At 33.7% G+C, this 15,000-nt stretch overlaps 3 protein-coding genes across 3 annotated transcripts in view; 1 reads left to right on the forward strand and 2 right to left on the reverse strand.

The window, feature by feature from the left end:
* The window catches only part of gtf2h4 (general transcription factor IIH, polypeptide 4), a 16,600-nt gene extending 15,382 nt beyond the window's left edge, over window positions 1–1,218 (reverse strand). Inside the window, exons 1-2 of the mRNA XM_056480399.1 lie at window positions 1,097–1,218; window positions 666–781 (exon numbers count right to left, since the gene is read on the reverse strand). Coding sequence (XP_056336374.1) covers window positions 666–781 — 116 coding nt within the window. The 5' untranslated portion in view covers window positions 1,097–1,218. The remainder of the gene's footprint in view (window positions 1–665; window positions 782–1,096) is intronic.
* A 252-nt stretch (window positions 1,219–1,470) lies between these two features.
* polr1h (RNA polymerase I subunit H) lies at window positions 1,471–5,499 on the reverse strand. The gene is made up of 5 exons (XM_056479176.1): window positions 5,338–5,499; window positions 4,854–4,973; window positions 2,747–2,850; window positions 2,538–2,647; window positions 1,471–1,534 (listed from the first exon to the last, which is right to left on the reverse strand). Exons 2-5 carry the CDS (start codon window positions 4,969–4,971, stop codon window positions 1,510–1,512), a joined length of 357 nt encoding a protein of 118 aa, XP_056335151.1. The 5' UTR covers window positions 4,972–4,973; window positions 5,338–5,499; the 3' UTR covers window positions 1,471–1,509.
* ddx39b (DEAD (Asp-Glu-Ala-Asp) box polypeptide 39B) overlaps window positions 5,484–15,000 on the forward strand; it is an 18,478-nt gene continuing 8,961 nt past the window's right edge. Inside the window, exons 1-6 of the mRNA XM_056479174.1 lie at window positions 5,484–5,578; window positions 8,038–8,270; window positions 9,681–9,808; window positions 9,957–10,049; window positions 11,709–11,892; window positions 12,300–12,418. Coding sequence (XP_056335149.1) covers window positions 8,039–8,270; window positions 9,681–9,808; window positions 9,957–10,049; window positions 11,709–11,892; window positions 12,300–12,418 — 756 coding nt within the window. The 5' untranslated portion in view covers window positions 5,484–5,578; window position 8,038. The remainder of the gene's footprint in view (window positions 5,579–8,037; window positions 8,271–9,680; window positions 9,809–9,956; window positions 10,050–11,708; window positions 11,893–12,299; window positions 12,419–15,000) is intronic.

Raw genomic sequence — 15,000 nt, forward strand, 5'->3', positions numbered from 1 at the left:
TTAAGAGTAAAACATGTTTTAAAATATGTATTTTATATTGTAGTATTTAAAATAATGTTTTACGCATTCCTCATACAATTATTTTACCCTTTCATAATATATTAATATAAGTCCTTTCTTTTCATTTCTCTTTTTGATTAAGTAATAATATACTAAATGTCTTTTAAGAAAGACTGAACCTATGATTTACAACAATTTTAGTTGTAAAGAAAAGAGGTTAATAGATCATAAATGGATTATAAATACTACTGATTTTGTATTACATTCCCTGGAAAATATTATTTTGAAACATTAATTTATAAACTATTTTGATGTTAAAAAAAACCTAACAAAAATATCATTGAAATTATCATTTTAAAAGTCATTTTTACAGCAAAGCAAGAACTGTTCTTTACTAAAAAATTTTTTTTTTTTAATTTACAAATAAATGTCACTTGCTTGTACAGTATGGGTTATCTATTCAGATGAAAATAAATACAAAGTTACACACTATGCATTCGTGTTGTCACAACACAAATCAATGAAGTTGACTTAATTATTTTAAGTTAATGTTCACTTAAATGTGTTAAGTTGTCCCAGAGAAATCTCAAGAATTGTGTTGTTTAAGCTCTTTTTAGGCAAGTAGTTTGAACATGAGGCAATGAATGTATGTAAAACAGAAGGACCTGTATACTGCTAGACATGTTGCTGGGTGATTGTAGAGCCTGTCGAGGATTTCTGGGGTCAATTCTTTCAGATACTCATGCAAGTTCTTACACTGAAGCTGAACGCGAAGTTTCATCTGTAAACAGTAGAAACGGGCAAATGTAGAGACAAAAAATGACCTGCATTATATCAGATACCTGTCATACGGAGTCATATTGTTTACTATCTTTGACTGAGGTGTTATAATACACCCTCCTTATTGGTTACACTTACATAAACACACTGATATCGTAGGTAACAACAACAACAATAAATTGAAATGAGCATTTATTGAACAATTGATAGCTTTAAATTCTTGCTGCCCTGAGTTCATGCGAAGAAAATGTATGTTTCATATATCGTAGTCATTCTCGCTTTAAGCTTAGGTTTAATATAAAGCCAATTTGCTTACCTTGTTTCACAGGCGCTAGGGAGCACAAAATAGTGCATTAAGTGATTCACATCATTGTATTTCTTCATGAACAGTCATCTGGACATTCAGCTCGGACAGCGTGAAGCCATGTTGTATGATCACGTGATCGCTAAAACATGCAGGCTGATTGGTTCACACGACGTGTGTGAGGAGGGACTTTTCGGAAACCCGTATTTCTTATATAAACTTTTATTTAAAATTATAAATACTGTTTATTAGAAACTACATATAACGAAAATTATAAATTAGATTGGAAAACAGATGGGCATACATTCGTTTGATCTTTTTTATTAGCACTGAATAGTATGAATACAAACAAAACCTTTACGTTATTTTACACAATTAAATTCTAGCAAAATATGTAAAAGACAACAGCAGCAGAAACACATTTCTCATGAGTCTTCCTTTTCTTGGAACCTATAACAAAATATATATATATATATTATTATATAATACTCAAAAAGAAAGTTGCATTCAGAATCGATTTTAAAGTATTACAACTATAAATCACTAAATGGCCTAAGACCTCACCGAATACATTGAATACAAACCTAACAGATCATTAGCATCAAGTAAATTAGAAATTCCAAAAATTCAGTCAAACCTGCTTCCAGAAATGATCAGATGTGCTCCGACATTGGGCACATTTAAATCAAGACTGAAAACACATCTGTTTATCTGTGCCTTCGCTGAATGAGCGCTGTGCTATGTCAGACAGATCATACTATTATGCGTTTCTTTTTTTCATTCTTGTATAACCTGTTTTAACACATTTTTATCTGTTTTTAATCATTTTTAATTATTTTAATCATTTTATTTTCTTGTGTCTTTTAATTCTTCTGTGTGTCAAGCACTTTGAATATCCATTGCATATGAAATGTGCGATATAAATAAACTTCCCTTGCCTGTATGATTAAATGATTATTAATTCAATTATAATATCTCCAGCCAGTACACTTTCAAAAACAGCATTTAATTCTACCCATTGACACTAATAAAAGTACAATCATTACTTTTATTACATTTTTAAAACATGTAATAATGTAAAATTGTGAGAACAATCAAAACTATTAATATAAACAGCTTGACTTTCAAATAAGACACTGACAACTCAAAAACTAGCTTTAACAAATAACGTTTAGTTTGGGTGCTGTACCAAATGTTTCCAATGCATTCATGTTTAATCGTCAACAACACAAGTGTGTCTGTATTTTTCCGGACAGTTTAACTTTTATAAATCATATCCAAGATTTTATTGCCTGTGTTTACATACAGTGGCAAGTCCAATAAACCTTTAATGGGTTTTGCTCTATACGGATAAAGTTTAGTAAGTTTAAAGTAAAATAAAAATTATATATAAAAAGTAACTCCAAAACTACAAAAGAGCACAGAGGGTATATGAGCATGCCGTGTTAATTACCTGCAGTGTATACATGTGAAGAAAACAGTTTGTCCTTCATCTGCAGATCTCATCTGTCTTGTATGATAAACCATTCCCTCTTTATTACAGCGAGAACATTTCCTGTCAATCTGATGAAAAGTTTTCAGAAGATGAAAAACAAGTGAAAAAAGTTTACAAAGAAAATTAATGATATTTCCGAATCAATCACTTTTTTTGTATATACATACCACTGGCCCCTTCAATTCAGCATCCTCTGCACTTTCAACAGCGACAGAGCTCTGATCTAAAGGATTAAACATCACCGATGACTTGATCACTTGACTTGTGAAGTCTGAAAGAGAATCATAATATTGGATCATAACATAAACTTGCAAAAAAAAAGCATCATCATCATAAACATAATGGGCCTGTTTCAGTAAGGAGGTTCAACCAACTCGGAGTTTAAACTTGAACTCTGAGTTGACTTACCGAGAAATTAAAAACTCAGTTTTCGGTTTCAGAACAGCTGATCTGAGTTAGGTCAATCAAGTCAAGAGTAGACTAATTCAGAGTTAAGCTGCGGTCACACTGGGCTTTTCCTCCCATAGACTTCTATTCATACGCACGCGAATGCGTCAGACCGGAAACGCAAGGTCATGCATCAAGTTTCGCAGGTCGCTGCGGTGCGAAGTTCAAGCTTGGTGAACTCTGACCTGCGAAATTGCATCACTTGACTGTGTGAGACCAATCGAGGATCAAAACATGACCTCTCTGGACAGGAATTTAAAACATGGAGCAATCGCTTGCTTTTTTTAATGTCTAAAACGATAGAATTTCGCACACACAAAGCCCAGTGTGACCGCAGCTTTAAGCTAGAGTTTGAGCTTGCGAAATTCTGTCATTTGACACTGGCGGGATTAAACAAGATAATTAGACATTAAAAAAATCGAGCGATTGCTCCATGTTTTAAATTCCTGTCCAGAGAGGTCATGTTTTGACCTTCGATTGGTCTCACGCAATCATGTGATGCAGTTTCGCAGGTCAGAGTTCACCAAGCTTGAACTTTCCAACACAGCGAACTGCGAAACTTGCCACATGACCTTACGTTTCCGGTCTGACGCATTCACGCGTGTATGAATGGAAGTCTATAGAGAGAAAAGTCCAGTGTGACCGCAGCTTTATGTATGCACACCACAACTATAAAAGGGCATTATAAATGGAGTGCAGATTTTACAAGTCACCCTGGCAACAAATGAAAGAAAGAGAGCATTTTTTTTCTCCTGCTGAACTTGATGTACTCATGCAGTTATAGCAAATATGACCATATATTTAAAAAAGCAACACCACTGCATCAGTGAAACAGAGACAGTTAGCATGAAAAAATATAGCTGCTCAAGTTAATGCGTAAGTTTACATTTATAATATTCAAATAATTAAGTATAATAAAATAAGTAATGTTATGTGTGATGTTTATACACTTTTCACTTGAAAAAGTGGGGGATTGGCCGTAATTTTGAAGTTATTTCAAATGTAATTGCATTTACTTAGGCTACTGCATAGTTTCTACAACAAATTTGACAAAACAAGAATGCATAACCTTCACTTAATGTTCAGTGGAAATGTTTACTTTAAGGTTCCCACTTTTACACACTTTGATCAGTTTAAGATAAAATGTCTAAAATGAAGTTTTTAAAAGATTTAACATTGCATTTGTGTGTCTGCCTTTTTTATTGATTAAGTGGTAGAGGTTGATATGACATTTAGAATGTAAGCAGTACTAAAAGTATTTTTTAGAACGAGTAAATCCGATTAATCTAGTTACAGTACATGTCCCTGTCGAAGGTGAGTGAATTTAGGCTAATTATTATTTTTTTTTTTGCAGTAATATCAATGCTAAAACTTAAAACTATGGTACTGAATCCTGTAATGTTCCCAAAAAAAGCACAAACCATTCTTGTAACTTTGTTCTTTGTGTGACTGAAATGTAGGCAATGAATGACTAAGGCTAAGGCGAGAAATACCGCTTAAAAAAAGTCTTTAAAAAAAGGGAGGAGACTGACAGAAACTCAGAGTTTAGAGAATAAAACCTGCTCCTGACCAGGTTAGGTTTAGAGTAAGTTACCACGGTAACTATCTCGGAGTTAAAATTACCTCTCTTTCAGAAACAGGCTTAACTTAGCCTGCTTTCTCCAGTTTGACAAACCTGCCATTTTGAAACAGAAAACCCAGAGTTTCTCTCATTTCAGGGTTAACATACTCTGAGTTTTCACTTAACTTCCTTTCTGAATAGCGTCAAATATATAATCTCATAAAATATTTTAGAAATTACTTATGACATATTAATCTTTCTCTTACCTTGAACAGAGATTTTAAAGGAGCATCGTGGGCAGGTGATCGTATTTAGCCTGCTAGGTAGTGGAAGAATGTTTCCACATTCAGGACAAAAGTCGACATCTCCCTTAAAACACGACATTTCTTAATAGAGAGAAAAAAAATTTAGTAACTAGACGTCATCATCAAGCAATTCACCAATTACAAAAATTAACCATAGTACGGTACCACAAATAAAACAAAAAAATAGTTATTGTAGTAAATCAAGTAAAAACTACAAACTCACTATGTTTTGCTACTCTAAATTAGATATACAAATGTTTATTTATTATTTTTTTTAAATGTATTATAAATGTATTTTATATTGTATTATATATAGTTTCCTATTATAATTTAATAATCAATCAATCTATAAAAACTACATACATACACACATACATACGGTTATTTATGTTTTACAATGATAAAACCATGGTTAATTTTCGAAGCGTATTTACATAAAACTTACTTATAAAAGCGTCAACACAGTGCTCTTCAATATTACCGAAGCAAAAATGTTGCGATATTTACGCTAGTTTTAATTTCAAAAACAAACCAACTTCTGTACAAACGGAGATGTTTTTACTCAAGACAGTTCCACATGTTGGGGTCCTTCTTCAAAACAGTCGATTCGTCGTGGGTTGATGACGTTGTAGACAACCTATCTGGCAGGTGCAGTCAAATCTAACTGCTTCAAACAGTATTTCGAGGTATTTGCGATTATTTAATACTAACAAAAACCGTAATCGGCGTGAGAAGTGATAATAACCTTTATATTCCGTCATAAAACACACATGAATGTAATGTCGTAGTGTTTTGACCACACGCTGCCTATTTTGGGCTAACGTTAAATGGATAAGCTAACTTGCTAATGTGTTACGTTTTAAATAGTTTGTTAGTTTAAAGCGACATAACCGTTTAATGACTGGTGTGTGGGCTAACATAAAACATTATCTTTAAATTTATGTTATTATTTAGCAGTTGTAGTGGTGGAGAAAGGGGTTTTTGCCTAATATATTATCTTTATTAATAGTTGCTGAAAAGCTACAAGTACTTAGCTTTTGTGTATATATTAACGTTACACAAACAAATCGAATACAAAGTAAACAAACACACTTTTTGAAATTACATGTATGTCAAAAGATTTTACATGTTCCGCGATCAATCAATTATTTATTTATTAATTAATGTTAAAAACTTGCTTGACAAATGGAGAAATTTGTTCTGAATTTGACACTATTTTTGGTAAATATGCTGTGGTTTCAATAAATGACATTGTAGCGTGTCTCTTTTTATCATAGTAAAAAAAAATAAATGATATTTTATATTTTTTTCTCAGAAAAAAATACAATTACATAGGACTAATGTAGAACTGGGCCAATAAATGATATTATATTGAATCGCGATAAAATTGATGTCAATAACAATATTAAGCTCTGGACTTTTTTTACTCTGTATTGATCTAAGAGCCAATCACACTGCAGAAATGTGCAACAATGGGAATCTAAAAGTGTGTTGATATTAGGCATGGGATGATACCCGTTTTCAAGATATACCGCAGTTTGGAAAAGTCAAGGTTTTAAAATCACCAGGTTTTTCTGCTATACTGTTCCTAAGATATGTGTAAGATTTTTTTTATTTAGGTTTTTTTTTTTTGTAGTTTTTTATGATAACAGTATCTACAGCAGAAAAGATATCCAAAGATGCCATTTTAAATAGTAAAGAAATCTGTGTTTTTGAAACTAATGAAGACAGCTGAAGTCAATGATTTATTTTAATTATTTAGCCTGACATATTTAGTGCTTTAAAATACATTAAATGTTTCTTAAAATAAAATATAGTGTGTTTAAACGGGAAAAAAGTTTTTGTTTTTTACTTAGACATTTAAAAAGAATATATTTTAGAGCAGTAATCACAATACAGTGAAACTGTGGTATTTTTACCCAAGGTTATCATGCTGTCAGAATTTTATACCTGCCCATGCCTAGTTGATATTAGAGATGTACCAAATTTTCAGCCACTGAAAATAGTCTGTCGAAAATATGTTATGCCAATTAACAGACCTTCTAATTTTTCTGCCTTCAGTCATTGTTGGGATACTCTTTTAAATCTGAAAGCATTAACAACTTATATTGAAATATATATCAAAATTGTTCAATATGGAAAATAATTATCGAAATTGCATTTTTGCCATATCGCTAGAGCAGGGCGATCAAAAAATCTATTAATTGAAATTTTAAGTCGATTACGATTAATGAATGATTTATTTATTAATTTTTATTTTTTTTGCCGTCACAGTTCACTGACAGGTTTTGTACAGTAAATATGCTCACAAATTACAAGTGAGAGATTTTTGAAATGAAGGGTGCATTACTTATTAAAATAATTAAAGGAAACACACACCATCTACTATCTATGATTATTTACTGAACATCAGCGTTGAAAAACTGAAATTAAATCACATATTGCCTAAAACCAACAGTCAGTTTTTTTCTTATACAAAAAGTAAAAATAAATAACTTGCACTTTTACAAACAAAATTAATTATTTTCAATGTTTTTAGAAGTAAATCTCTTCTTAATAAATAACTTTTGTATATCCTGTAAATAATATTTTAAACAGTGCATTTATTGAATCTTCTGTAAACAAATGTTTTAATGTAAATAATAATTTTATTGTAATGGAAAATATGCCATCTCAAGGCATCTCTGGCGCAGCTTCCAGTCATCCTCAATGTAACTCAAACGTGTAGTTACATTTTTCGAGAGGTTTGTGGGTATGTGACCATGCACAGTCTGCGCCGGACTATACCCGTGCGTTTGATGCAGAAATATAAATCAGTCTTAACAGAGCAGGGTCACGTGACTCCACACGCGGTAGGAAAAGTAATTAAAAAAATTGACCTGTAAAAATTTTATCAATTATTGGTTCTGAATGTTGATTTCGATTACTTTTTGATTAATCGCCCTGCCCTAGACTAAAGTATGAAAAAATACTTTTCTACTGTTGATGCACAAAAAAACTTTTAGCATTACCCCACGTATACACACACACACACCTAATATTGTAGGAGATAAGATAAAATTTCCTTTAATATAATTATGTTTGATAGGAAGAGATGTTGTCAGTTTGATTAACTTTAAATTGAATTGATGTATTTTCTCTGTAGGATGACAGAGAACGACGTTGATAACGAGCTGTTGGACTATGAGGAGGATGAGGTTGATGCTGGTGGTGCAGGGGATGCAGGCCTTGGACACAGCGATGGCATCACATCCATCAGAAAAGAAGGTGTCAAAGGGTCATATGTGTCCATCCACTCCTCAGGATTCAGAGATTTCCTTCTCAAACCAGAACTCCTAAGAGCGATAGTGGACTGCGGATTTGAACATCCATCTGAGGGTGAGCTCCTCTACATCTGCTCATAAATAGTGTTGCTATACCTTTAATCAGATGCACTAAATAGGGCAACAAACAGGGACTTAAAGTCTGCATGAACCGGAAGTTGCTGAGACTTTTATTTTAGTATGTTGATGTGTTTCCATTCCATCTGAATATTGAGTAGGTGGCGGAGCTTTCTTTTTGCACATAATTCCCTCATCAACCGCCAAAGTTCAGATCCAAAACTCAAGACCGCTAGAACGGAGGACACGTGAAAGTTTGTTTCTTCCAAGGTGTTGGTTGTTGAAAATGCATTTGATCAGTCTGATATCATAGAGTAAATGCTAATGTGGTCAAATGTGTTCAGTTAACCATCTAGTTTCTAACTACTGCCCCAACTTGATTATTATAGGATGTGCTGTGATTAAGCATGCTAAAAATAAGGTATTTCTACTTCGCTGCATTGTATACAAACACAGAGATTATGGCTGAAATTTTATGGGCCATCAACATGCTTTTTCCTTTACTTCTCACTCCTAATCCGTCTTCATTCATTAAGTAGTGAACAGATGTGATATATTATTTAATATCTGATTTTATATTTAATAGTTATATTATATTATATTATATTATATTATATTATATTATATTATATTACATTATATTATATTATATTATATTATATTATATTATATTATATTATATTATATTATATTATATATCATTCACTCATTCGTTTCCTTTTCAACCTAGTTCCCCCATCAATCCGGGGTCGCCACAGCGGAATGAACCGCCAACTTAACCAGCACGTTTTTACACAGCGGATGCCCTTCCAGCCGCAACCCATCTCTGGGAAACATCCACACACACTCATTCACACTCATACACTACGGACAATTTACCTTACCCAATTCACCTGTACCGCATGTCTTTGGACTGTGGGGGAAACCGGAGCACCCGGAGGAAACCCACACGAACGCAGGGAGAACATGTAAACTCCACACAGAAATGCCAACTGACCCAGCCGAGGCTCGAACCAGCGACCTTCTTGCTGTGAGATGACAGCACTACCTACTGCGCCACTGCGTCGCCTATATTATATTATATTATATTATATTATATTATATTATATTATATTATATTATATTATATTATATTATATTATATTATATTATATTATATTATATTATATTATATTAATACCACCCTAATATGAATAAATATCAGATGGAAATTGTAATGCATCCCGGATCAATGCATGTTTCCACCTTTTCCTGTTTGAAATCAAAATAACATTTTAATATTTATAACTATATATATATATATATATATATATATATATATATATATATATATATATATATATTTTTTTTTTTTTTTTTTTTTTTTTTATTTTTTTTTTTTAATTTTTTAATTTTTTATTTTTTTCAGTTCAGCATGAATGCATTCCTCAGGCCATCTTGGGGATGGATGTTTTATGTCAGGCCAAGTCTGGAATGGGGAAGACTGCTGTCTTTGTTTTAGCCACCCTTCAGCAGCTGGAGCCAGTGACTGGTCAGGTAACAGCTCTCTTTTAAAAGCTCTGAAAACACAAAGCTAACAGTCTTACATAATTTTTATGTTATCATTATTGCGTTACTTGATAATTACAAAAATAATTTGGAATTGCTTTATGTGCCATTTCAATTTGGGACTGCTCTCACCCAGGTGTCAGTGCTGGTGATGTGTCACACACGAGAACTGGCATTCCAGATCAGTAAAGAGTACGAGCGCTTCTCCAAGTACATGCCCAGTGTCAAGGTAAAATAAAAAAAATTAAAAAAAACATCTTTTGTTTTTTACATTTTTGCTTTTTACATTTTTCCTGGGAAAGATGTTGCTGTTGTGGAATGTATTTATTTATTTGTGTATTATAAATGTCTGTAACTATAATGTATTGTGTGTTACTTTACAACACAGGTGTCAATCTCAGTTCCTGGAGGCTCTGCACAGTTTAATTCCAACTCTAATTAAACACAGCTGATCAAACTAATTGAGTGCTTTAGGCTTGTTTGATACCTACAGATAGGTGTGTTGAAGCAGGGCTGGAACTAAACTCTGCAGGGCTGCGGCCCTCCAAGAATTGAGTTTGACACCCAGGCTTTACAATTTTGTAAAGTTAATCTGCTCCATTGATTGTTCAAGAAAATGTTTATCTAAGGGAAACAATAAAAAATGAAATAAAAGTTAAGTTAATTTTTTCCTTAGATGTTGGTATATTATATATGTACTTATAAGTATATATGTGCAAACTTTTGACCGTTGCTTGTGTAGTTTTGTTTTGTCCCATTACTATTCGCTCTACATGTTTTTTTCCCTCTGTCTAACTGTATTGCTTTATTTGCATAATATAAATAAGATAAAGAATTGTCAATGCCTGTTTCAGAATGACTAGAAAGATGTATAGGAAATGTATACAAAAAATTATGTTCCAATCCTCATTATAGTGGAGATTTGATGCAATATAAATTGATATGAATAAATGTGGACATGCTCCACAAGATGTCAAGTCCAAATTTGAATTGGAATACCAGGAAGAGGATTTTTTTGAAGCTGTAATTAAATTGATGTAGTCACTCCAGAGAAGAATTTTATTAATGCAACACTAGATTTGGAACTAAACATATGTAATTACACTACTGTTTAAAGATTTGGGCAGAGTAAGATTGTTTATTTAATGCTTTTATTTAGCAAGGATACATTAAATTAAAAGTAACAGTAAAGGCATATATAATGTAGTGAAGTGTTTTTGTATTTCTATAAATATAAATGTAATTAAATTGAAAAGAAAATGTAGTCACTCCACAGAGAATTTCATTATTCCAACACAATATTTGGAACTAAACATAAATAATTTACTACTACTGTTTAAAGATTTGGGCAGAGTGAGATTTTTATTCAGTGCTTTTATTCAGCAAGGATATATTAAATGAAAAGTGACAGTATAAAGTATATTTGCATTTCCTTGTCATCAGAGAATCCTGAAAAATATGCATTTCAGTTTAAAACATGGGTAATGATAATAAACTTTCCTTGATGAAAGTCAAAATTTTAGCATTTTGAAAGATGTGATAATATTATTTATTCATTTGTATTTCATGTTTGGCTTTTTTCCATGCTCTGATAAATAAAAAGTATTTTAATAAATATAATGAAAGCACATTTTAAAAACAGTTTAAGAGTGATTTCAAACATCATTAATATTATCAATAGAGTAGATTATGAACATCTAAAATCCATACTGATAAAAAAATTTATCAATAAAATTAATACTTGCAGTTAGACTTTAGTGTTTAACTTTTTTTTTTTTTTTTGTGGTGACTAAAGTCAGGAGTTTAATAATAAAAAACTGATACTATTCAACATACTGTACACAAACTTTTCCTCTGTTTGTCTTCTCACACTGTCTCTTTCCCCCAGGTGGCAGTATTCTTTGGTGGTTTGTCCATAAAGAAGGATGAGGAGGTGCTGAAGAAGGAGAGTCCTCATGTGGTGGTGGGAACTCCTGGACGGATCCTAGCTCTGTCCCGCAACAAGAGTCTCAACCTGCGCCACATCAAGCACTTCATTCTGGATGAGTGTGACAAGATGCTGGAGCAACTTGGTAAGCAGAATCTTTATGAGACTATGGCTGTATTCAGTATAAAATGTAAACATGTTATAAAGTCTGTCAAATACATAAAGTAAATCACCTACTTTTTTCTAAAAGAAACAAATGGAACTGTACTCATTGGTCGATGATAACTAAGTCTGTATTTACACTGCAGATCTTGATGATCAATTTAGATTTTGTGACTGTATCTGATTTTTTTTTGATGACCCTTACATCATCTTTTAAAAGTGACCCGTATCCGATTGTCTGCATTTATACTGCATACAATGACAAGACGCAATGATCAGGAAGAAAAGAGCGGGCACTGACTGACAGCTGATAATAAAAGAGTGCCCTTTTCTCCATTCCTGTATTTAATCTGTTCTCACATTTGTCTTTTTTTTATATATCCCTTGCAGACATGCGGCGGGATGTCCAGGAAATCTTTCGAATGACCCCTCACGAGAAGCAGGTCATGATGTTCAGTGCCACCCTGAGCAAAGAGATCCGTCCCGTCTGCAGAAAGTTCATGCAAGATGTAATTACGCCTCTCCTACTACTACCATGTCAGCAGCTCCTTCCCTTCACAAGGCCACATCATATACACCTGAAAGAGATCCATTTACGGCCTCCCTGAGACATCGTAGTGCTAAATGCCCCTCTCTCCTGCCTGTTTGATAATCACAGACTGTTAACTAATAGAGGCACAGCGAAAAAAAGATGTTAAGTCCTTAATCCCTGCCTCAGCTGGCAGCGCTGTGTCGGCATTTGGCAAACACAGTCACCCCTCGTCCGTTTGGCCAACAGATAATGCACCATCCATCAGCCTCAGCCCGATTGAAAATTTAAATAGGTCCTTTAACAGCCTTTCTTAAAGTCATGAAGAGTCTATCCAGTATATCTTAAAGAGGACGTCTTTAAAGTAACAATGTAGTGCTCCCCTAATCCCTAAATTAACTTTAGTTCAGGGCTGCAAATTCATTTAAAAAACATTTAGTCCCAAATGAACACAATCCTTCACATTTGAATATTACTTCACACTCGGTTTCCATTCATCAAGATAAATTGCTTTAGTTCCTGCTCAACTGTAATTCCAGCCTGGAGATTTGTCCCCGAATAACCTTTAATTAAGAACACAAGCACTTGTTGAAGATTTGTTGCCAACTGCCAGAGACTCTCAAGGGGGCACAAAACTAAAACCGATATCGTATCGGCTCGACAAAGCAAGCCAGCTGCTAAAAACCACATTAGATTCACGACAACCTGGCACTCCAGGGCCGCAGTTAATTACTCTTTAACAAAGCACAATGAAATGAACTGAGGAATAAAAAGATTCAATCATTGGCGGCGTAAATCAGCTCAGGTGGACCAGCCAATGATAAAGCCGCTCTTCATCAATCTAGCTGACAGTCAGTGATTAGCACAGTTCCTCATGTGCCCCCAAGAACAACAAAGACAAACCGTCTGTCATGAAGTTAAAATCAAAGCAGTAAAACTGGCCTGAAGCGGAGGAGAAAGAATGCGCGGGTGTGAGGGACGAGAGAAGAGAGAGAAAGGGAGGATTAAGCTGCGGAAGACTGGAGCGAGAGGGATGAGATGGTAAAGAAACTTCATAGAGTAGAGAGGAGACATGCGCGGGTTGAAGAAGTGTTAGGTGGCACTGAAAACATCAATCCAACAGAAACAGTAAATGGTGAAGCACAACTTTTAAGCAGATATTCAAAATATCAAATGACCTGATAGGGGACTTAAGGGGGCACATGGCTTTACTAAATATTCATGCCCTTATGATCAGCCCAAACTTTACATTCCAACACACACAGATTCAAACACCCTTTAGTGCTCATTAAGAGGACAAAGCACCACCTAGGTTGACCTCAATATAATAAAATGAGCTTTACTGTGTATGGGACAGCTGATATCTGTCTGATTGATAGGCAGAGAAGGTAGATTTGACTAAACAAACAAGGTAAGTGCATAAATGCATTTAGCAGTGCGGTTGACAGAGTTAACATCTTAAATGAGATGCTCATAATACTGGACACCAACCTTTATTATTGGGTGTTCTTTATATGTTGAATTAAGCTATCTATTGTATAAATTTGGCTTCCAAATTGATCTTTTTTAGAACGTCCCACTGCTAAATGTTACACAGTGTTGCAGAAATGTGTGTGAGGTGGTGAATGAGTGTTTAAAGTCAACATGAAATGGCATTCATAACTTGCTCTACTTGTGTAAGGACATTTTTTGAGTTAAACAGATACAAATAAGCGAAAAATAGGATAGGCCTTGATTGTGATAAGTGAGCAACTGAAAAATATGTTTGACATGGTGGCAAAATTTCTGTTTTTGTTTTTTAACATTGTTAAAGTTACTGCTGTAACTTAAAGGTGCAGTAGGTGATTGCCTTTAGAAACATTTTTTTGTTGTGCTGGTTGAAAGTCTCTTCACATTCAAATAGTATTTATAAAAGTAAATGATCTAAATGTATTTATATGTATTTTTATATTTTGGGTAAGGTATAAGACAAAAAAATGTTCATCCAATTAAATATTGTCAGGCCGACATTTCACATGTAGATTTGAACTAATGCGCTGCTGTTTACACGCAGATCTGCCGTTTGTGCGTACACGTGATGCGCGTTCATGAGAGGGAGAGCGAGCGAGAGAGAGAGCGTGAGCGGTAAAATCATGCTGATTCAAAACTTTTTAAAAACCTGAATCAATATTGGAGTTACTTTTGCACACTGGAGGAAGGATGACACCATGGCTGAAGTATTTCTTTTAGATAGGTAATCTTTTTTAAAACTATTTTAGCTTCACGCAAAGCTGATGTAGATTGAGTTGTTATGAATGGGTTATATGCACAGAAGTGTGGTTCAGCCACTGAAATCTTCCTGCGATAGATTGATGGGACTGTTTTCAGTTTCATAAGGGCCCTTTTACAGCATCAATAATGTAGATTTTTATTTAGTTCAACAACAAAACATCAGTAAATAGAGCTATTCCGCCTGCTTTACTGAGGTGAAGTTGGTTTTATATTCACATTGGTTTATTTTTAAACAATGACAACCTGTAACACGCTCCCTACATTGTTTACCATGCTACTCTGAATATTCGG

This window comes from Danio aesculapii, chromosome 19 (assembly GCF_903798145.1).
Source record: "Danio aesculapii chromosome 19, fDanAes4.1, whole genome shotgun sequence".
NCBI classification, from domain to species: Eukaryota; Metazoa; Chordata; class Actinopteri; order Cypriniformes; family Danionidae; genus Danio; species Danio aesculapii.